At 47.9% G+C, this 21539-nt stretch overlaps 8 protein-coding genes across 8 annotated transcripts; 5 read left to right on the forward strand and 3 right to left on the reverse strand.

The window, feature by feature from the left end:
* The first annotated feature begins 215 nt into the window (after nt 1–215).
* On the forward strand, nt 216–4527 carry SMC3 (structural maintenance of chromosomes 3). The gene is made up of 5 exons (XM_017182741.3): nt 216–371; nt 446–560; nt 626–765; nt 857–3976; nt 4032–4527. Exons 1-5 carry the CDS (start codon nt 357–359, stop codon nt 4242–4244), a joined length of 3603 nt encoding a protein of 1200 aa, XP_017038230.1. The 5' UTR covers nt 216–356; the 3' UTR covers nt 4245–4527.
* Nucleotides 4528–4629: 102 nt separating this feature from the next.
* Nucleotides 4630–5657, reverse strand: LOC108085955 (uncharacterized). Its single transcript, XM_017182742.3, has one exon. The coding sequence runs from the start codon at nt 5467–5469 to the stop codon at nt 4750–4752; it is 720 nt and encodes a 239-aa protein (XP_017038231.1). The 5' UTR covers nt 5470–5657; the 3' UTR covers nt 4630–4749.
* Nucleotides 5658–6043: 386 nt separating this feature from the next.
* Ubc7 (ubiquitin conjugating enzyme 7) lies at nt 6044–7797 on the forward strand. The gene is made up of 5 exons (XM_070288364.1): nt 6044–6470; nt 6564–6645; nt 6715–6974; nt 7035–7438; nt 7508–7797. Exons 1-4 carry the CDS (start codon nt 6428–6430, stop codon nt 7151–7153), a joined length of 504 nt encoding a protein of 167 aa, XP_070144465.1. The 5' UTR covers nt 6044–6427; the 3' UTR covers nt 7154–7438; nt 7508–7797.
* Nucleotides 7798–7942: 145 nt separating this feature from the next.
* Nucleotides 7943–11357, reverse strand: LOC108085952 (inositol polyphosphate 5-phosphatase K). Its single transcript, XM_017182739.3, has one exon. It carries the CDS (start codon nt 11059–11061, stop codon nt 9514–9516), a length of 1548 nt encoding a protein of 515 aa, XP_017038228.1. The 5' UTR covers nt 11062–11357; the 3' UTR covers nt 7943–9513.
* A 135-nt stretch (nt 11358–11492) lies between these two features.
* Ocrl (Oculocerebrorenal syndrome of Lowe) lies at nt 11493–17146 on the forward strand. Its single transcript, XM_017182754.3, has 9 exons — nt 11493–12387; nt 13261–13450; nt 13889–14150; nt 14209–14406; nt 14472–14804; nt 14917–15793; nt 15885–16071; nt 16135–16359; nt 16446–17146. Exons 1-9 carry the CDS (start codon nt 12286–12288, stop codon nt 16616–16618), a joined length of 2547 nt encoding a protein of 848 aa, XP_017038243.1. The 5' UTR covers nt 11493–12285; the 3' UTR covers nt 16619–17146.
* A 203-nt stretch (nt 17147–17349) lies between these two features.
* Rai1 (Rat1 Interacting Protein 1) lies at nt 17350–18730 on the forward strand. Its single transcript, XM_017182774.3, has 2 exons — nt 17350–18125; nt 18183–18730. Exons 1-2 carry the CDS (start codon nt 17428–17430, stop codon nt 18616–18618), a joined length of 1134 nt encoding a protein of 377 aa, XP_017038263.1. The 5' UTR covers nt 17350–17427; the 3' UTR covers nt 18619–18730.
* Nucleotides 18695–19918, reverse strand: LOC108085974 (rab-like protein 3). Its single transcript, XM_017182775.2, has 3 exons — nt 19760–19918; nt 19168–19698; nt 18695–19099 (listed from the first exon to the last, which is right to left on the reverse strand). Exons 1-3 carry the CDS (start codon nt 19797–19799, stop codon nt 18783–18785), a joined length of 888 nt encoding a protein of 295 aa, XP_017038264.1. The 5' UTR covers nt 19800–19918; the 3' UTR covers nt 18695–18782.
* A 65-nt stretch (nt 19919–19983) lies between these two features.
* Nucleotides 19984–21155, forward strand: Sap30 (SIN3-associated polypeptide 30). Its single transcript, XM_017182737.3, has 2 exons — nt 19984–20482; nt 20635–21155. Exons 1-2 carry the CDS (start codon nt 20090–20092, stop codon nt 20761–20763), a joined length of 522 nt encoding a protein of 173 aa, XP_017038226.1. The 5' UTR covers nt 19984–20089; the 3' UTR covers nt 20764–21155.
* The last annotated feature ends 384 nt before the right edge of the window (nt 21156–21539 follow it).

The raw sequence follows: 21539 nt of genomic DNA on the forward strand, positions 1-21539 counted from the left end.
AAAACAAAATAAATAGTGTGACCGAACAGTGGCCAGATAAAATATGGTGTACACCTAAAAAATCTCAGAAATTGACACCTGATACACTAACCACATCTGATACCACAACCTCTGGTCTCCAGGTGAGAGTACCAGAGCTTTGTTATAAAAAGGTTGAAGACATTGATAAAAATAACCCTTATACTTGGTGTGACCAGAACGCGCAAGTTTTCTACGTTTTCAGTATATTTGGCGCGGCGTTTTTCGGGTTATTGATTGGCTTCAGCTACGGTCGCACTGCATCGTATTTGTTTTAATTTTTGTTGTCAACAAAAAGAGCGCGATTTCGTGCAGAAATCGCCGTCTACTATAATAAAATGCACATCAAGCAGGTGAGTGGGCCCGCTGGCCATGCCGCACGCACCCCGGACGGAAGTTGAAACCGCCACTTCTCTCGCTATTCCAGATTATTATACAAGGCTTCAAGAGTTACAAGGACCAGACGGTGGTGGAACCCTTCGACAAGCGCCACAACGTCGTGGTTGGACGGAATGGCTCCGGCAAGAGTAATTTTTTCTACGGTGAGTGGTCCGATGAAAAGTGTTGATCCTAATGCTAACATGAGCTCGTTGCTCATCCACAATAGCCATCCAGTTTGTGCTGAGCGATGAGTTCACCCACCTGCGCCCGGAGCAGCGCCAGTCGTTGCTACACGAGGGCACCGGGGCCCGCGTCATCTCCGCCTATGTGGAGATCATCTTTGATAACTCGGATAACCGGGTTCCGGTGAGTAAACAAAGATTAAACCTTTATTACTTATTTTCCTCCATCTTGTTGATTTCTTGTCTAAAAACAACCGTCTTTTTGCCTTTCACAGATCGACAAAGAGGAGATCTTCCTGCGGCGTGTGATTGGCGCCAAGAAGGATCAGTATTTCCTCAATAAGAAGGTGGTGCCACGCAACGAGGTGGTTAACCTGCTCGAATCTGCCGGCTTCTCCAGCTCCAATCCCTACTATATTGTAAAGCAAGGCAAGATCAATCAAATGGCCACCGCCGCTGACTCCTACCGCTTGAAGCTGCTCCGCGAGGTGGCCGGAACGCGGGTGTACGATGAGCGCAAGGAGGAGTCGTTGAATTTGCTGCGCGAGACGGACGGGAAGGTGGAGAAGATCTCTGAGTACCTGAAGACCATCGAGGATCGATTGCAGACGCTCGAGGAGGAGAAAGAGGAGCTGAAGGAGTACCAGAAGTGGGACAAGACACGCCGAACCCTCGAGTACATACGCTACGAGACCGAGCTGAAGGATACGCGTAAGGCCCTGGACGAGCTCCTGCTGCAGCGCAAATCCTCCTCGGACAAGAAGAAAACCTACAACATTGAGATCCAGAAGGCGCAGGAGAAGATCAAGGATGTGCAGAAGAACCTGAAGGAGGCCAAGAAAAAGGTGCAGGGCACCAAGGAGGAGCGCTCCGTGCTGATGACCGAGCAGCAGCAGCTGCTGCGCGAGAAAACCAAGCTGGATCTGACCATTGTCGATCTGAATGACGAGGTGCAGGGCGACAACAAGTCCAAGGAGCGAGCGGATCAGGAGCTAAAGAACCTCAAGGTGACGATAGCCGAGCGCGAAAAGGAGCTCGATGACGTCAAGCCCAAGTACGAGGCCATGAAGCGTAAGGAGGAGGACTGTTCCCGCGAGCTGCAGCTCAAGGAGCAAAAGCGCAAGGAACTGTACGCCAAGCAGGGACGCGGTTCGCAGTTCTCCTCGCGCGAGGATCGTGACAAGTGGATAACCAACGAACTAAAGTCTATCAGCAAGCAGACGCGCGACAAGATCAACCATCATGCCAAGCTGGTGGAGGACCTCAAGAAGGATGCCACCTCCGAGAAGGATCTCGGCCAGAAGATCGAGGAGCATTCGTCGGAGCTGGAGCAGCTGCGCCTTCAAATCGATGAGCACAACAAGAAGTACTACGAGCTGAAGAAGACCAAGGATCAGCACCAGTCCATGCGCAACGAGCTCTGGCGCAAGGAGACCCAGATGACCCAGCAGCTGCAAACGCACAAGGAGGAGCTGTCTCGGGCGGACCAGGCCCTGCGCAGCATGGCCGGCAAACCGATCCTCAACGGCTGCGATTCGGTGCGCAAGGTCCTTGACAGCTTTGTGGAGCGTGGCGGCCAGTCGGCGGAAATAGCGAGGGCCTACTATGGCCCCGTCATCGAGAATTTTAGCTGCGACAAGACCATCTACACGGCCGTGGAGGTGACAGCCGCCAATCGGCTCTTCCATCACATCGTCGAGTCGGAGTACGAGGGCACACAGATCCTGAAGGAGATGAACAAGCTAAAGCTGCCCGGCGAGGTGACCTTCATGCCGCTCAACCGTCTCCAGGTGAAGATCCACGATTATCCCGACGATCCCGACTCCATACCGATGATCTCCAAGCTCAAGTACGACGAGCAGCATGACAAGGCTCTGCGTTATATATTTGGCAAAACGCTGATATGCCGCAACCTGGAGCGTGCCACGGAGCTGGCCAAGAGCACTGGGCTGGACTGCGTCACACTGGACGGCGATCAGGTGTCGTCGAAGGGCTCCCTAACCGGCGGCTACTTCAATACATCACGCTCCCGCCTGGAGATGCAGAAGAAGCGCACAGAATACACGCAGCAGATCACCGACTTCGAGAAGAAGCTGGGCAAGCTGCGCAACGAACTCAAGTCCACCGAGAACAACATCAATTCGATTGTGTCCGAAATGCAAAAGACGGAAACGAAGCAGGGCAAGTCCAAGGATGTGTTCGAGAAGGTCCAGGGCGAGATACGGCTAATGAAGGAGGAGCTGGTGCGCATCGAGCAGTATCGGGCGCCCAAGGAGCGCTCGCTGGCGCAGTGCAAGGCCTCGCTGGAGTCGATGAACAGCACCAAGTCCAGTCTGGAGGCGGAGCTGAAGCAGGAGCTAATGTCGACGCTGTCCGTGCAGGATCAGCGGGAGATTGACCAGCTGAACGATGACATTCGTCGTCTGAATCAGGAAAACAAGGAGGCCTTCACCCAGCGCATGCAGTTCGAGGTGCGCAAGAATAAGCTGGACAATCTCCTGATCAACAATCTGTTCCGGCGGCGGGACGAGTTGATTCAGGCGCTGCAGGAGATCTCCGTGGAGGATCGCAAGCGGAAGCTGAACAATTGCAAAACGGAGCTGGTATCCGCCGAGAAGCGCATCAAGAAGGTCAATGCCGATCTGGAGGAGATAGAGAAGCGGGTGGGCGAGGCCGTCCAGCTGCAAAAGGAGCTGCAGCTGGAGCTGGAGACGCATGTACGCAAGGAGAAGGAGGCGGAGGAGAACATCAACAAAGATTCGAAGCAGCTGGAAAAGTGGACCACCAAGGAGAACATGCTCAACGAAAAGATCGATGAGTGCACCGAGAAGATCGCCGGCCTGGGCGCTTTGCCGCAAGTGGACGCCGCATACAGCCGCATCTCGCTGAAGAACATCTTTAAGGAGCTCGAGAAGGCCAACCAGCATCTGAAGAAATACAATCATGTGAACAAGAAGGCCCTCGACCAGTTCCTCAGCTTCTCCGAGCAGAAGGAGAAGCTGTACAAGCGCAAGGAGGAGCTGGACATTGGCGACCAGAAGATCCACATGCTTATCCAATCGCTGGAGATGCAAAAGGTGGAGGCCATTCAGTTTACGTTCCGTCAGGTGGCCCAGAATTTCACCAAGGTGTTCAAGAAGCTGGTGCCGCAGGGCGCCGGCTATCTCATCCTGAAGACCAAGGACAACGACAGCGAGGAGATGGAAAAGGAGGTGGCCAATTCGGATGCCTTTACGGGCATTGGCATTCGGGTATCCTTCACCGGCGTCGAGGCGGAGATGCGAGAGATGAATCAACTGTCCGGCGGCCAGAAGTCCCTCGTCGCCCTGGCCCTGATCTTCTCCATTCAAAAGTGCGATCCGGCTCCTTTCTATTTATTTGATGAGATCGATCAGGTGAGACCTTGGCTTAAACTTGAAGCTAACTGTTTTTAACCCATTCTCCAAACAGGCCTTGGATGCCATGCATCGTAAGGCGGTGGCGGACATGATCCACGAGCTGAGCGACACCGCCCAGTTCATCACGACCACGTTCAGGCCGGAGTTACTGGAGAATGCCCACAAGTTCTATGGCGTACGGTTTCGCAACAAGGTCAGTCACATTGATTGTGTGACCAGGGAGGAGGCCAAGGACTTTGTTGAGGACGACAGCACCCATGCCTAAGACAACTCCCATCCACATTCATCCATCCATCTATCCCGCCTCGCCCCCGTCCTAGGTCTAGGCTTTCGTTTTTTTATTTTTTTTTTAACAATTGCAATTTTCCTTAACAATCAGAGTTAGTTTCGGTTGCGAATCTTCTCGAATGCGAGGAAATCCGGGAGCTGAGCAACTCTAAATCCCAGATCAATATGTAATAAAGCACATAGAAATATAATTTTAACTATATACATTATATATTTAAATTAAAACTGTGTATTAAAAGGCATTTTTAACCCAAGCAACAACCTTAACTTACTTTTTTTTATAGAATACTTTACAGAGATCTTTAATCTCGATTCTAGACAAAATGTATGTACCTTTTACCTTTCCAGAAACGAATCTGATCTAAATTTGTATAATTTATTAAGTATCAAAAAACAACAACTTAAGGTTCAACTACTGAACGAAGAATATGAATTTGCGCTTAGACTAGAGACTCCAGACTCCACTCCAGCACCAGCTCCTCTCAGCTAGCCACCGCATCCACCTGCTCCTGGATGGCATTCAGCGCAAAGATGGCCGAGAAGCACATGCCCACGGTGGCCACCTCCAGCTGGGTGATGTTGTAGTGCAGCGGCAGCCGCCACAGCACAAAGTGGTTAAGCAGGACGAGCAGTGCCAAACCCAGCGACCACCAGTGCTCATCGACGACAGCTATGCGCCACAGACAATGGACATTCCAGAGCACGCACAGGCCCAGCTGGGCGGCGTCCAGTTTGACGAAGGTAGCGCCAAGGGGACTGCGACTGCTGTTGCTGTTGCCACCGCCCAGCCATAGACTGGCCACGGCCAGGGCTAGGGCTCCGCTCCACAGGCCAAAGGCCAGGCGCTCCCAATCGGCGCCAAAGAAGTCGCCCAGCCGGGTGGCGGGATTCAGAGCCTGAAGCTCACCCACCACCAAGGTGACAAACAGAACGGAGGAGTATCTACGCGACTTGTCGCATACCAGCCTCTGGAGCGTGCCCGGATTGGGATGCGTGTGCCGCAGCAGGCAGAGCAGACTGTGCCCAAAGTAGATCCCAAAAGCGGCCAGCGCTTGGCGTCCGGTGCTCTGTTTCAGGCCCCAGCCCGAGCTGACGGCCAGCACGAAGTGGATCAGGCACAGGGCCAGGCGGGAGGAGCCGCCGCTGGCCGGCAGTAGTCCATTTATGGGCGGAAGGCTGCGTGGGTGGTGTTGATGGGACATGCCGGTGTCGGGGGTGGTTTTCTGCGTCAAATAAGTGGTTCCTTGGGCGCTTCTCGGCCGGAGATCAGCTGGTACCGGGCTGCCCCTTTTATTAGTGGCTTACTTTCAGCAGATTTGGCTAATTAGTTAGCAAAAGTTGTTATTGTTCAAAGTTTTATTTGGTTTTTTTTTTTTTGTATCTTGACAACCCTAGAAGTTTATGCCTTGAGTTACTAGCAATTCTATGTTCGCGATCTGCACGAAATTTCTTAACAACATTAAAGGAATACCTATAAATTTCATTATATTCAATCACACAGTTTTAGGGATTATTAAAGTTTTAAATTATAGAAATATCCTAAATTGGATGTATAACAGTTTTTGGACATTCTTGTTCGCGAATTGAAGCATGGCATAAACCCAGTCCCAGAGGCCTGGCAACCCAATCGGCCGAGTTCCGAACTAGTGGCAGCACCGCGTCCGCATGGCAAGTTGGCAGCTCCTCAGTCGGACAGCAGTCCGATTTTCAAGTTGACAGAAAAGAGTAAAAAAAAAAAAACATCAAAAGTGAGTTTATTGCTGTTTCAACATTTATGCCGATCCTTTTGCGGCCGATACTGATGTTGGAAAAACAAAACATCGACGATTTGCCTTTATTTCCTTTTAAACACCGATAGTATCGAAAGTGACACAGTTGTTTTTGCATTTTTTGTCAAATGCCACATTCAGTATAAATAATTACAACTACGCCTAGTCCTACGTGTCTCCAATAAATCCACTGCCCGAGACCACTGCTCTCCGGCAGTTGTGCGCCCCGTTGCGACCACAACGAAGACACCATCTTGGCGTGCGTGGAGTGGCACGAGCACCAAGGAGAGGGGCAGGAGCTGAGCTGAGACAGGGGGCGGAGGAGGAGGAGAAGGAGCTGGAACAGTAGGCAACCGCGAGGGCAACGAGAAGGCGAACAAGGAACGAGAAAATGGCTGGATCCGCACTGCGCCGCCTAATGGCGGAATACAAACGTAAGATGGGCGGGCGGACGGCGGGGACGTCAAAGTCCAAAGCGCAGCGAACTAAATTTTCACCTTGATATTTGCGCCTCTCTTTTTTTGCAGAGTTAACACTCGACCCGCCCGAGGGCATTGTGGCCGGACCGATCAGCGAAGACAACTTCTTTGAGTGGGAGGCCCTGATTGCGTGAGTGCGCCGCTTCATGTTGTTAGTCCAGATCCAATTGAATCTAATAACACCTTTTGCCCTTTGCAGCGGACCCGAGGGCACTTGCTTCGAGGGCGGCGTCTTTCCCGCCCGCTTGGTCTTTCCACCTGACTACCCACTGAGTCCGCCAAAAATGAAATTCACTTGTGATATGTTCCATCCCAACATTTTCGCCGATGGCCGCGTCTGCATATCAATATTACACGCTCCCGGCGATGATCCCATGGGCTACGAGCTGTCCGCGGAGCGCTGGAGTCCCGTGCAGAGCGTTGAAAAGATCTTGCTCAGCGTGGTGAGCATGCTGGCGGGTAAGTTGTGCCATAATTCCGCAAAACCCGCACTCCCGATCTCCTGATCTCTTCAATTAGAGCCCAACGATGAGAGCGGCGCCAATGTCGATGCGGCCATCATGTGGCGCGAGAGGAGAGAGGAGTTCAACAGCATCGCCCGACGACTGGTCCGCAAGACCCTTGGATTGCCGCAGTAGAGGTCTCTGCTGCCACAACCCTCACCTAAACCAACACACGATTCCCAGATTGAGCTAAAACCACAGTTCCCTCAAAAAGTCCACTGAACTCCTGGCTGACACAGACACAATAACAAAAAGACGTATCACCTTAGCCGAAAAGCAACAACCTTGAAGTAACATCGACATAAGCCCCCTAAGTTGTAAGACGGCCATTGGTATCCTCTTTTTTCAGGCTCTACAGTATGTGAGCCAGCTAAGAACTCCCCTATTATATTATGAGGAGACGGTTGAACATTGTTGCAAGTTCGTAAAAAAAAAACAGCCTACATATATTTCCTATTAATAAATGTTTATTTTTTATGTTTGAAGCAGAGCTCGCCGAATATCTGAGCAGCAAAACCTATTTCGTTTCGTTCGGATCCCGGGTCTCTCCCACATCCTTACACTGCACAATATTATTAAGTTGAAAAGACAGAAAGAGTGCACTCTTAAATTGCTAGTTTCGGTTTATTTTCATCTGTTATTTCTATGTTCTGTATGTTCTATATCGTTTAAGTAACTTGAATCGCTTCTGTGTAATCATATATATGTATATTTTTACTACATGTTTGTAAATGTCTTCATTTGATTAAGTAAATTGATTAATGTGTACACTTTGATAAGGCCTATGTCTTTGTATATATATGTATGTGTATGTGTGTGTTGTATCAATAGGTGTGTGGAGAAGGCATACTTTAAGTGCTAATTGCCCCGCTAAAACTATTAAATACGGACAAATAATCAGACTTTTCGGATTAGTTTCGCTAAATGCTCAAAAACGGACGCGCCAACGGACGAATAGCGGACAAGTTCTGAGGATTATACCCGCTAATGATGTCGAAATCTTATTCGGACACAAAACCCATGACTGGTGATTAACTTTATTATCGTTTATGAGTCTGAATCGGACGTTTTGTCCGCTTGATATCCGTAAAACTATAGTTTTCAATATCATAAACGAACGTTTTTGTCTGCTGGGAATTCGAATTGACCAAGCCGAGCGGTATGCCCTCTTCCTCCGCCTTTCTCTGACTGCATCTGTCATGCATCCAACTAGGTTTACTAGACCAGCAAAGCTTTCGCAAGCGCCAATGCTTTTTATGGAGCCACCGTTTCTCTGGCGCGCAGTTACGCTTGGACTACAAATAACCCAAGGCGCACGGTGGGTACAAGGTACTCCAAAATGTTTTCTATTTTAAGCTGATTTTTGTTAAGGAATATTTTATATACAGAAATCCTGTAGAGATCCAAAGCGATCCCTAATTTATTTTTTAAAATATCTCGTTCTGTACTAAATAATACCTTTTGGGGATCATTACAAACTTTCAAGTCTCTTGTGGAATTTAAATTTCTATATTAATTAAATGATTATTTATCTTTCCGTATCCTAATAATGGACCCACAGGAAAGCGCCTCTATTCATTGGCTACTTTGTCTTGGGGAGGGGGGATATTTCCCTAAAATCCTTAGTCTTTTCATATGTTGTTTTTAATTGGTGGATTTAAAAGTTTTAAACTATGCTGTCGGTATATAAATTGATATTTTAAAGTCCTGATTAATTGATATATAATACCGACAAATAAATTAAATAAAAGCTTTTGAATAATTTATAGATCTATTACAGTATTTAAAAATCTAATTTATCAAAGCATACAAAGTTTTCTATATGTTTTAGGACTTTTCCTCTTGCTAGACATCCCTAGTGTTTATTTCTTTATTTAGTTAGGCCCCCTAATAAGAGGCTCAAGTAAAAATAGACTTTTTTAGGTAAAATATGGGTTGGTTTGATGCAAAAAAAAGGCGGATCAAAGACACTTTTAATTAAGCATTTGTATGCCCCAATCGGAATGGAATTTGTTTACTTATTTTCAAAAAAAAAAAAAAAAAAAAAGATTACCATTTGGTTTGACCCTAGCATTCAGTTCTTGACCCACTGTGCGGGTGTGTCATAGCTTGCGGTGGTTGTGTGTGGCGTAATTAACCTTTACGAAACCGGTTAAATATTTAAAAATAACAAAATGACAACAGAACCAAAACAGAACGCATTAGCAAACGAAAGCAGGACTCTGGGAATGGTTAATTGGGTCTAGGAAATCTGGAAGGGAAGGGATTCGGAAGGAGTAGAGAACACGATTGATTCACTAATTGTATAATTATTACAAACAAAACGTATTTATCTGTGGGGTGGGGCTGTATCGGGGCTATATATGTACATCAACAAGCACAAAAAAACAAGGACAAACTTAACAGAGTCACAAAGTGTCAGTAAGGGATTACATTATATAGCGGGAGGAGTCTTTTAGGGACTAGAGTATATAGATGTCCAGGGCCTCGGCCAGCTAGTCAACATGGTATTCCGTTCGGTGCGGTGATCCGCGTCGCTTCTCCGCCACAAAGGCGCCACTGATGCCCGCCAAGCTGGTCACGCCCCTGATTCCAGTGCTCCGGAAGTAGATCAGCACATACTGCTCACCGTGCCGCAGCTCCACATCGTCGGCAAAGTCCAGGCGCACCTGCTCCTGGGCATTGGCCTCCTGGTGTCGCCTCAGCCGCTGGCGATTCTTGTGATGATGCCGCCCCCGTCGGTGATGCGACGGTGTATCGAAAAGATCGTGCTCGTGATTGGAATCGGATGAGGGAGGCGACTCCGCTTGATTCACGTACTCGTAGGCGGCATAGTCCGCCAGGCTGGCATATTCCAGCGGATAGATGCCAATCCAATCGTTGGGACCCTCCTCGAACTCGGCCTGCTTGCGATACTCCACGGTGTTCTCATCCCCAATCTGCCAGACGCTCAGCGGTGAGAAGACCACGCCCGCCACCCGAACGTTGGGATACATCTTCAGGGTGAAATCACTGGTCACCGGCTTGTGATCACTGATGGTGTACACCGGGTGTGACTTGTACGAGCACTGCTCGATGGCTAGCTGCATTCCTGGCTGCTTGTTCAGCGGTTGGACGGCGTACATGATACGGTCCGTCCAGGCCGGACGCCGCTTCAGATCGTAGTCGGAGGTGCCCTCGCGGAACTTGAAGGTGGGCGGAAAGGCGGGCAGGCGCTCGTGCAGCACCTGAAAGGCCTGCTGCGTCCGTTCGCGCACTTGGTACAGCTGATCCCGCTTAATTAGAGCCTCGTGCTGGGCCTCATCCCGCACCAGGTCGCGCACCTCGGTCGACGAGTCATCGCCCTGCAGCCGGAAGTTGAGATCACCGAACCAGAAGACATAGTCGTGATCGTAGATCTCCCGATAGCGTTTCACATGGTAGTGATGATTCTCCAATATCTGGCGATAGTCCTCGATTCGCTCGTCCAGCTGATGATCGTGGGCAGCCAGGTGGGCGACCACGAAGGCCAGTCCGCAGCCGTAAAGGGTGAAGCGGACGCTCACTGCTCCCTTGTTGCCCCAGATGCCGCCGAACCCAGTGCGCGTGAACTCCGCCTCGATGTCGTGCAGATGCTCGACATGCTGGCGCCGCACGAACATGCTGAGGAGGAGTCCCTGCATCTGTTCCGTCTTAACTGCAACGTAATCGTAGGCACGCAGCAGCTCCTTGGCCTTGTGCGTCCATGGATCCTCCTTGAACAGACCCAGCACCTGTTGCTGCGGCTGCGCGTTGACCTCCTGCAGGCCAATGGCATAGATATCCGGCAGATGGTCCTTGCTGGTGGTGTCATCATCCACGTCCTGCAATCCCAGCAGCTGGCGCAGCGAAATGTTGTCCGGAAAGCGACTGCCCACATTCCAGGTGACCACATACACCCGATAGGTCTCCAGCTGTTGCTTGGCACTGCCCTTGGCTGCTGCTGCCGCTGCTCCTGCCTCGTCCACCTCTGTTTTGGACGCCTCCTTCTCCTCAGGCTGGCCTTGGCTCTGACTCTGGCTCATTTCGGTCCGATATTGATAGCGCGGTTAAGTCAAGTCCAGCAATCTCAACGAGATTAAGTTGTTTGTTCACCTGATTGGGTTTGTTCCTGGCTACCGCCGCTTGTTTGTTGCTTTTGTTGCTACAATTTAGGCAATTTGGATACGACTGGCAAGCAGCGAAGACGCTGGTCGAGCGGTAATTGCGGAAAATATTGCACCACAAATAGTTTATAACACTTGTTTGTCAGTCGACAAAAACAACAATAAGCAGCAGCGCAGCAGCTGCAAAAACAACAACGACAACAAGTGCCCTAACAACAACAAGAGCTGGCCAACTTATCAGAGCCCCAAAATACCGCCATCTTCGCCAGGCCTGGTCACTCTGTAATAATGAGCTTGTTTTGAAATCGATAAGTTATTCGATAGGCCAGTTTTATTCAACCCGTGCAACTCTGGCCACACCTGCTACCCAAACAGCAGCAGCGACAACAACAACAAGTAACGGCTGCCAGCCCCCGGAAAATAAGTTGAAAATAATGAGCCAGCGCCGTAATTAGCCCGCGTGCCAGTTTGTCTGTGGGAAGCGATCTGCACCTCGTCGTATTCCGCCGTTAAACGTGCCTCGAGAGCGGTCAACAGGGAGCCGGGGAGCTGTAATTATTGTCATCGCATTACCGATGAATAATAAGTGTTGCCGTTTCGTGCGTGTGAGAATGCAAGTGTGTGTGTGAGCGATACACCCACCTTGAGCGACGACAACGACAACAACAACAACAACAACAATAAAAGCCAGCAAGAAAACAAACAAACGGACGGCCACGGTTACGGTTACGGCTGCGAGATTACGGTTGCAGAGCTCATTGACGAAGAGCAGGGTCAGGCCACCAGAGCCGCTGCTGCATTGCCTTGCCACCGGAAGCCGCAACCGAAGGGTGGTGAAGAGGAAGGCGAAGGGCAAAGAATTCCAATCATCGTTGGCGGGCCGCAACGCCAACTCTAAAAATAGAAACAAGCAAGAGGGGGGGCAACAAAACTATTGTCCATATCCATATCGAAGCAGAAGCAAGAGAAACCCCTGCAAGTATTATTCCTCATTCCGAGATTAGCCGGCCAGTCAGCCAAGCAACAGAAGCGGCAGCAGCAGCAGCAGTATTCATCAGACAAGGAGGAGGAGCAGTCAGGAGTATTTGGGAGAATCCCCTCAACAAATCCATATCAGCAGAAGGAGAGTGAGGCAGAGACAACATGGAGACCGTGGGCGACAGTGTGCCCAATGGCACAGCTCCGCCCAGGACGACGCTGGACATTGTCAAGGAGCGGTTCAAGGAGGACGAAGTTATACTGAGTGTAAGTATCTGAGAGTCGAACTTTAAAGTACGGTCAATTCGAAGGGCTATTTTATTTAATTAATTTTTAAATAAATTAATTTTAATTATTTTATTAAATTAAAATTAAAATTTATTATTATTATTAAATAAATTGATTTTAAATTTAAATATATTTATTAAATAAATTTATTTTAATTTTAAATTTATTTATTATTTATTTAATAAAATATATTTTATTTTTTATTTAATTATTTTTAAAATCATTTAATCATAATCATTAAAAATCATAAATTACATTTAAATTAAAATTAAAAAAAAAGATTGATAAAGATAAATAAATTTAAATAAAAAAAAAAAATTAAATAAATTAATTTAATAAAATTTAAATTTAAAATAAATTAAAATAATTTTATTTTATAAATTTAAATTTAAAATAAATATTTTTAATAAATTTACATTTTAATTTTATTTTTTTAATAAAAAAAAAATAGATTGAATAAATTTATTTAACAAATAAATAATATTTATTAATTATTACATTTATTTTAAATTCACAATAAATGTAATAAATAAAATTAAATTAAAATAGCTTTTTTTAAATAAATTAATTTCGTTTAGTTTAAATTTATTTGTTAAGTATATAATATTTAATTAATGAGCAATGTTACCGCCCTATTAGTATTATCAAAAAGCAAATTGCATTCTTGTTTGCACTGACAACTTGCAACCAACACGGCGGAGTCAGCCTACGTGGTGGCGGTGGGGACTGGCTTGGCCTGTTATCTCGCCTGCTCTGCCCTTCCCAGAGATAGCAACAAACCACCGTGTAGTTCCCAGACTGCTTCTCCCTGTATCGTTTGTGAAAATAAAATATTGTTTCTCTTTTGGACAGATATTCGATGCCTATCAAATCATTGGACACGAGTATACCAACCGTCTGCTGGCGCTAGTCTCCTCGGCTTCTGGCGGCACCTTTGCCATTATCGCCTTCTCCTACCTGCGCACACCACCGCTGACCACGGTGAACGAGTTGATCATCAACAAGGTGTTTGCCATCGACAGCAGCTTCCAGATAAGGCAGGGTGAGCCAGGATTAAAGTATTATCAAAAACGTAGAATAAACATTGTTTAAGAGGCTTGTAATCCTTTGATTGGTAATTGCCACTACGTCAAGAACTATCCACTTGGGTTTGGAGGAGAAGATTACGTTAACTCGCATCTGCCAAGTTACTTAACAAATAAAGTACTTCATTTAGCAAACAACAGACTACAGGCAGGCGCTGAGGGCTCGCTAATTGATGAACAATAAATCAAGTTAAATATTTAGTTAATTAACTTGCCGCTCAAAGCAAGACTGTACTTTTTCGCTTATCTAAAAGTATGTTTTTGATGTGTTTGCAAGCATTGATTAGCTTTCAAGGGCTAATTAATAAGATAATAATAACAACAGATAAATAATAATACTAGTTTGTACATAGATAATGACATTAATATTTGTTTTTATAATTGCATACCCACAGATTCCATGGGCTCCATAAACACACAACAGTTTGACTTGTCAACGGCCGAGGATGGGCCCTTCAAGTACTATTACTTTCCCACAGAGAGCTCCAACTACGAGGACTTCCATGCCAAAATAACATCCTGCCAAAGGTCTATGGCCCAGTACGATCCGGAGGCGGTGCTGAACTTCAGGTGGCTGAATGACTACCGTCAGATCGGTGAGGTCAAGCAGGAGCTGAAGAAGCGGGAGAGCGAGTACATTGTCTACGAGGATATTCAGTGAGTGGACTGACTTACCTTCTGTCTTTCAAGTTCGATGATAATCCACATCTTGCAGCATCTTCTGCGCCACCTGGAATGTGAACAATAAGCCCTGCGGCGATGGCGAGAATCCGCTGCGATCTTGGCTGGGACACACCGCCCAGCCACCCGATATCTATGCCATTGGCCTGCAGGAGCTCTATGCACCCGCCAAGGCCATGGCCTATGAAATGGTAAAGACCACCCAGATGGGGGGCATCGAGAAGACGTGGATGTGAGTGACAAAATGTGGATATAACTTTGCAAACTTTTAACTTTTAACTCGCTTTGTTTTTGCAGCGATAAAATAATGGCTAGCCTTCATCCGGATGCCAAGTACGAGGTCTTGGGCACACAGCGTCTGGTCGCCACCATGCTAACGGTGATTGTGCGCCAGCAAATCCGACCGCAGATCACCCGCTGTCGCCTGAAGACGGTAGCTCGCGGCGTGTTCAATGCTTTGGGCAATAAGGGCGGCGTGGGCATAAGCCTGCAGCTGAACGAGGGCAATCTCTGCTTCATCAACTCCCATTTGGCCGCTCACATGGCCAATGTGGAGGAGCGAAATGCGGACTACAATGCCATTGTCCAGGGCATGACCTTTGACGACGGACGCACCATCAGCGATCATGAGTGAGTATGTCCTTTTTAACCAGGGAACCATTTTAATAATTACAAAAAATTATAACAATTATATAAAATACGCTTATTTTTCACTTATCCCTTCTCTCTGTCTCTTACCCAGCCACATTTTCTGGGTGGGCGACTTGAACTATCGCATCCAGGAGCCGCCGGGACAGCAGCGACCCGGTCCGATGAGCGATGCCCAGACATACGAGCTGCTATTGCAGTACGATCAGCTGCGCCAGGAGATGCAGCGCGGCAAATGCTTCGAGGGCTACACCGAGGGCGACATCAAGTTCCGGCCAACATACAAATATGATCCGGGGACGGACACTTATGACAGCAGCGAGAAGCAACGGGCGCCGGCCTACTGTGACCGCGTACTCTGGAAGGGGACGCGCATCGAGCAACTGGCCTACAACAGCATCATGGAGATACGCCAGAGTGACCACAAGCCGGTCTATGCGGTATTTCGCGTCAAGATCAAGACCCGCGACGCCGTCAAATACAAGCGGGTGCAGGAGGAGGTTCTAAAGGCAGTGGACAAGCGCGAGAATGACAATCAGCCGCAGATAAATGTGGAGAAGACGGTGATCGATTTCGGGAGCGTGCGATTCAATGAGCCGGTCACCCAGAACTTTACCGTCTTCAACAATTGCCCCTTGCCGGTGGACTTTAGCTTCAAGGAGAAGGATATTCATGCCATCTGTGAGCCCTGGCTCCATGTCGATCCCCGTCACGATTCGCTGCTAATCGATTCTGCCCGCAGCATCCGTTTGAAGATGCATGTCAGTGTCCGCACGATTGCCGGGCTGTTGCGCAAGATTCGGCAGAGCGATAACTTTGACATACTCATTCTGCACGTGGAAAATGGGCGAGACATCTTTATAACGGTAACGGGGGACTATCAGCCCAGTTGCTTCGGCCTCTCCATGGAGACAATGTGCCGCACGGACCGGCCATTGGGCGAGTACACGCAGGAGCAGATCAAGCAGCTGGTGAGTAAGCTCTTATAGCTTCCTTTCTTGTTTCGATTGGAATTTAATCCATTACTTTTTTTTGTATTATTCAATTTCGATTAATTTCTAGATAAACGATGATTCCCCGGAATACCGAGTGACCATGCCCCGGGAGTTCTTTCTGCTGATCGATTTTCTGTACAAACAAGGGCCCAAACAGGAGGGCGCCTTCCCCTCATACGACTCCCGCCAGTCGCTGGGCAGCCAGTTTAACTTGCTGCGCGATTGGCTGGACAGCTGGTCGGATGAGCCATTCCGTAAGTGAATTGTTACCTTCTCCATCTTCTCGGACTGACCAATTCCACCTCTAATGTATGTAGCCGTCAATGCGGAGACAGCTGCACAGGCGCTCTTGCTGCTGCTCGATCTGCCCGAGCAGGCGCTGCTGGAGCCGTTTGTCGAGGATCTGCTGACGTGCAGCAATAAGTCGCGGGCCATGGACTACATCTCGTTGCTGAGTCCGCCCAAGCGTAATGTCTTCATGCATCTGTGCATGTTTCTGCGCGCGGGCATCGAAAGCCAGTACTACGATCTGCAACAAGTTGGTGGGTGTTTCTACTTGATCATACGTCTTACTGCTCAGAGTTGGTTATATCCCCTCTTATGCTTCACCGTTTTCCCACCCCAACAGCCTCTATTTTTGGCCGCATTCTGTTGCGCAGCGGTGAGTGCACCGCCTGGATGGATTACCACAGCCGCTGCGTCCAGTTTATGCGTCTGTTCATCGACAACGATATGGAGTCTCTGGGGAATGGCAATGATGGCGCCGGATCCGGAGATAGGACCGCCGGGCTGCAGGCATAGATCCGCGAGGGATAGTTGTTGATATTTAACTGTACGCATAGAGTTAGTCTATTTATTTTTACTTGTTGGTACTTTGTTGGCACGCCTACAAGTAGGTGCGCGCTCTAGGCATTTATATGTACATTTCACATGTTTTTTTTTTACCTGTTAATTGTTTGCCCGCCTTCCGTTCATTCCAACTTGGCTTCACATCCCCGAGCTCACTTTGTTCTTGTTACGACTTTGCATCACATGAAAGGATTGAAAGATTGAGATAGAGAGAGATAGGAAAGGACACCCAGAGCTCACAGAAGCAGGAGGCGCCAACCTAGGCCAAAATAATAGAATTCTGTAAATAAGCTATACGAAATCTGTTCGCGATGTATCCTATGTATGTACGTCCAGGTTCGTTAAATCAATGTTTAGTTGAGCACGAAATTCGCTTATTAGTTTAGATTAATGCAAGGATTCCCGCAGGGAATCGTGTTACCTCGAAGAACTCCGGTTTCAGTTGCAACTGAAAATAAATAACAGCGTTACATACAGTACAACAAACTCGATTTCTTTTTACCATTCTTTAAAATGTTTCAATTATATACTCGGCGCGCGCTGTGCTTTGTTTAAAAATTAATGGAAATCGAACTTTACATCTATACTATCGATGACACTTATCTGAAAACAAGATGACCATACTCTTATAAAAATGCCAAATATCACACCAAAAAGACCTAAAATGCTAGTATATCGGGGAAAATACTAAAAATACTGTTTGAAATCTCTGTTGCGCCCGAATCCAAATGAATTGCTGTTCCAGGTGAAAAATAACAAGAATGGCCAGTGATAAGGGTTCCATACGCTTGCCATGGCATCAGCACAGATTCGCAGGACAGTTCCGGGAACCGTTTCCTGATATGAGCCGGCCGAAGTGCATCGGATGTTGCAGCATTACTGCCAAGCGGGACTTCGCCAACGATGCCAGGAACGGCAGCTATTTGTACGGGCCACCGTTCCCGGATTTGCCGCTGGACCTCAACGCCGGCATAGCCGATGTCATACGTAAGCCAACGGACTTTGAGCAAAAGGATCTGGAGTTTGTGCTCCGCTACATAGAGCACCACCAGGCGGAGCTGCTCCGGCCAAGGAAACGGCAACCAGAGAGCTTGGGTCTCCACACTCACTTCGTTACGCTGCGCGGCATTCTCCGGCAGATAATGTGCCTGCAGTACGATCGGAACTGCGAATTCCGCATAAAGGCAACGCTCCTGAACGGCACCATATACATGGCCAAGGAGGCGACTGAAACTCAACAACTGCGGAACGAGAATATGACGACGAAAGAGAAGAACATGTGCTCCTGGGGCTTCAAATTCGAACAGTATTTGACCTGCCATCATCCGCAGTCGAAGCCAGTGACCGATGTGCCGGTCAACGAGGGTGACGAGTTCCTGGCCATGTTCAGCAGCCAGTTGAGCGGAATTGACTTGCTATACGGCGCCGAAATGGACTGTGTCGTCAGCAAAGAGCCAGTGTAAGTGTGCAAACTTCACAGGGAATTGTCCTACTTAGTTCTTATGCGTTTATTCAGTGACTTTAAGGATCCCAAAGTTCTGGACTCGATAAAGTTCGTGGAGCTTAAGACCAGCGCGTACATCAAGGCACCTAATCAGAAACGCAACTTCGATAACTACAAATCGGCCAATTGGTGGAGCCAGTCGTTCCTGGTGAACATAGATACTATCTACGCTGGCCTACGGGATCATCAGGGAATGGTGGTTGACATCCAGGAGTTTAACGTCCGACAGTTGGCGCGCAACAAGCCGTGGAGTCCAGCGGCAATGACCTTGTTTCTAGTGCAGTTCCTCAACAAACTAAAAGATCTACTGGAGACAATCGATGATCCCTACGCCGTGGTCCAGGTGGATTTTATTGCCTGCGAACAGATTGTGAACTACAAGGTGCTAAGAGGCAAGGAGCACCAGATCCTGCCCGACTGGTATCGCGATATCCTCAAGGCGGGCTAAAAAATCTGGACAAAACAAAGGTGGCTTTTAGTTTAAAACTAACTTAAGTTAGCCTAAGGTAATAAAATCGGACTAGTTGCATTTTTGGCCGTGCCCGAAAATTGTTTTCATATATTTTCAATACAATCTTAAAGCTATAATTGAATGCATACAAAGGGAAAACATCACTTGAGGTCGTTGGTGTCCAGCAGTGGAATGGCACTCGGTTCCATTCTCATCCCGCTGCTGCTGCTGGCCGGACCGCCGTATAGAGAGTACTCTGGCAAACTGGTTGCCGAATAGACTGGACGGCGACGGTCTGGCGGAGCGCCAATTCCAAAGCTACCAAAGTCTTGCGACCCACTGCCACCGCCCAGCGATTCACGCTTCTCGATCACACAGTCAAAGAACCGCGACAGTTTCACCGAGTCCGTTGTGCCAGCGGCCAGGCTGCGCGTGTCTCTGCAATTTAGCCAGATTTCCTCCGCACCGCATTTGTCAGCTGTAAAAGAAGAAAGGCCTGGTTATTAGCAGATACCTAGGTGGTCCTCTTCGAGTCTAAGGACTTACCTATTCCGCCCGCCTTCTTCACAGCCGTCTTGGGCTGCCGCTTCTCGTCAATTAGATCCAGCTTGGTGCCCATAACCAAAATGGGTGTTTGTGTGGCGCCCAGAAACTCCTCCATATCGAAACGCGCGGTGGAGCTGCTGCCACTTGTGCATTCCGGTGCATTTGGGGTGAAAGCAGTCCGCGGGGGAGACGACGAAGCGGGCGTGGAGCTGCCGCGGCATTTATACGTGTCCTTGCCCTCCTTGTTCACGATCTCGTATAGCCAGTCGAGAAGATGCTCTTGCGATTTGCCATTGGTGAGGTCGTGCACCAGGATAATGCCATGCACGCCAGCGTAGAAGACGCTCCGGGTGTTCTTGTGGTTCAACGAGCCGCCCACGTCAAAGAGTTCGACGAAATAAGGAGACTGTCGGGCTGTGCCCTCCTTGAACTCGTGAATCTTCACCTGGATGTTACAGCCCACCGTCCAGCCGGGTCGGATCAGGGATTCGTGGTGAGCGATCAGGTGCGTCAGACAGGTCTTGCCCACACCTGGAGATTGGGTTTGAATGGATTAGGCGGCCAAGCAATCGAAGGAGAAGGCTCTACTTACCCGAGTCACCGACAACAACAATTCGCACCCTATTACTCATTGCGATTTTGCTGTGGACACATTTGTTTTTTATGTATAAAATCTATCAAAAGTTAATTATTTTGTCGTGTTTAAAAAATATGTAGTGATGTGCAAGCAAATAGAAACTTGTCGATATTTTAATAAATTCAACTGGTATATTCTTGAATGCCGGATGGTATATTTCGGGGATCCAAGTGCGGTCACACTGGACGACGCAAACACAAAGCAAAAAGCGAAAAGAAAAGCAAAGCAGAAGTAGGGAGAAACAGCAAGTGGGTAGAAAAGCGAAGGCAACCCGGAAAGAACAGGATGAATAACGGATTTAGCACCGGCGAGGAGGATAGCCGCGGGCACACGGATCAGACTTGCTGCCTTATCGACGACATGGAGCGGTGTCGCAACCAGGCCGGCTACGCCAGCTACAGCAAGCGCATCCAAAAGACGGTGGCCCAGAAGCGGCTGAAGCTAAGCAGCGACCCCAGTGCCCAGCACATCTACATTTGCGACCATCACAAGGATCGCATCCAATCGGTGCGAACAAAGCGGCGGCGCAAGGACAGCGAGGATGATAGCAACGAAACGGACACGGATCTGCACGAGTTTCCCGATCTGCACAAGCTGGGCGTCAGTGCGCTCCGCCGCTACAAGCGACACTTTAACGTCCAGACGCGGCAGGGCATGAAGCGGGCACAGCTGGCGGATGTGAGTTTGTACCTTCCTTTATACATAAATATGTTTTGGCACAGCACAGTCGCGGTCAACATAGTAGTAGTATTTCACACTTGACGAAATACCTCATCGCGTTCCCCTATTTAATCCAGTCTTTTGTTTCTCCACATCGTTTTGTTTATTAGACCATCATGAAGCACTTCAAGACGATACCCATCAAGGAGAAGGAGATAATTACGTTTTTCGTGTACAGGGTAAAGATGGGCTCGAATAAGTTAGACCAGAAGAATGGAATCGGTAACGACACCACCTGAAGGCGTGGCGGCGGCGGCGGGCGGAGGGTTAACCAGGAGGAAGAGGAAGAGGAGGATGCCGACGATGTGTACTCCTTCTAACGCTAGCCATTCCGCCACCCGTCATCCAAGAGAGCTCTTACACACACACACATTGTTGCTGCATTTGCCTTTGCCGGACGTCCACGTCCCGTTCCGGCATTGTACACCCCACAAAAATATATGGAAATCGTAAATATTAGTAAAATGTCCTCCTCATCTCCCGCACACACCACTGCCTCACGGATCCTACCCAGTCCAGTCCACTTTCCCGAGAAACAAACGAAAAGCTGCAATGTAATTAAAACGAACAGGAAAAACAAAACACAAAAAAACATAAGGAAAAAATGAAAATAATAAAAAAAAAAAAAACAGCGTAGGGTAGTAGTGGCAATCGGTGCTCGCAATAAAATATGTAGTAGTTAAACGCGATTTAATATAAAATTAGTTTTAAGCAGATTTTACAAAACTAATTGTAGCATTGGTCCGTTGTTAATAGCTCTTTATAATTATACACAACAACAACAAACACCCACTCACTTATACACATTACATAAAATAAACTATGTATATTTACACCGAAAAAAAACACAAAATCAAACCGCAATTCGTATTCTTAGGCGATTGTTTGTAATCTAGCTCGAGTCAAGGGGGGCTGGAGTGGCTTAGGAAAACAAACAACGAACAGATAACCAACAACCAAACATCAATAAACCTTTAAATGCAATATCGACGCACTATTACATTACTTGGGAGTT

Source organism: Drosophila kikkawai, chromosome X (assembly GCF_030179895.1).
Source record: "Drosophila kikkawai strain 14028-0561.14 chromosome X, DkikHiC1v2, whole genome shotgun sequence".
Lineage (NCBI taxonomy): Eukaryota > Metazoa > Arthropoda > Insecta > Diptera > Drosophilidae > Drosophila > Drosophila kikkawai.

Bases quoted from the DNA above. Each gene is read 5' to 3' on its own strand.
- SMC3 (XM_017182741.3), top strand. The intron at 766-856 runs GTGAGTAAACAA...TGCCTTTCACAG, and splicing joins ACTCGGATAACCGGGTTCCG to ATCGACAAAGAGGAGATCTT. The intron at 3,977-4,031 runs GTGAGACCTTGG...TTCTCCAAACAG, and splicing joins TATTTGATGAGATCGATCAG to GCCTTGGATGCCATGCATCG.
- LOC108085955 (XM_017182742.3), bottom strand. From the start codon at position 5,469: ATGTCCCATCAACACCACCCACGCAGCCTTCCGCCCATAAATGGACTA.
- Ubc7 (XM_070288364.1), top strand. From the start codon at position 6,428: ATGGCTGGATCCGCACTGCGCCGCCTAATGGCGGAATACAAAC. The intron at 6,471-6,563 runs GTAAGATGGGCG...CTTTTTTTGCAG, and splicing joins CCTAATGGCGGAATACAAAC to AGTTAACACTCGACCCGCCC. The intron at 6,975-7,034 runs GTAAGTTGTGCC...CTCTTCAATTAG, and splicing joins CGTGGTGAGCATGCTGGCGG to AGCCCAACGATGAGAGCGGC.
- LOC108085952 (XM_017182739.3), bottom strand. From the start codon at position 11,061: ATGAGCCAGAGTCAGAGCCAAGGCCAGCCTGAGGAGAAGGAGGCGTCC.
- Ocrl (XM_017182754.3), top strand. From the start codon at position 12,286: ATGGAGACCGTGGGCGACAGTGTGCCCAATGGCACAGCTCCGCCCAGG. The intron at 13,451-13,888 runs GTGAGCCAGGAT...GCATACCCACAG, and splicing joins CAGCTTCCAGATAAGGCAGG to ATTCCATGGGCTCCATAAAC. The intron at 14,407-14,471 runs GTGAGTGACAAA...TTGTTTTTGCAG, and splicing joins GGCATCGAGAAGACGTGGAT to CGATAAAATAATGGCTAGCC.
- Rai1 (XM_017182774.3), top strand. From the start codon at position 17,428: ATGGCCAGTGATAAGGGTTCCATACGCTTGCCATGGCATCAGCACAGA. The intron at 18,126-18,182 runs GTAAGTGTGCAA...GCGTTTATTCAG, and splicing joins GTCGTCAGCAAAGAGCCAGT to TGACTTTAAGGATCCCAAAG.
- LOC108085974 (XM_017182775.2), bottom strand. From the start codon at position 19,799: ATGAGTAATAGGGTGCGAATTGTTGTTGTCGGTGACTCGG. The intron at 19,699-19,759 runs GTAAGTAGAGCC...CCCAATCTCCAG, and splicing joins TGTTGTTGTCGGTGACTCGG to GTGTGGGCAAGACCTGTCTG. The intron at 19,100-19,167 runs GTAAGTCCTTAG...CTTCTTTTACAG, and splicing joins GAAGAAGGCGGGCGGAATAG to CTGACAAATGCGGTGCGGAG.
- Sap30 (XM_017182737.3), top strand. From the start codon at position 20,090: ATGAATAACGGATTTAGCACCGGCGAGGAGGATAGCCGCGGGCACACG. The intron at 20,483-20,634 runs GTGAGTTTGTAC...TTTGTTTATTAG, and splicing joins AGCGGGCACAGCTGGCGGAT to ACCATCATGAAGCACTTCAA.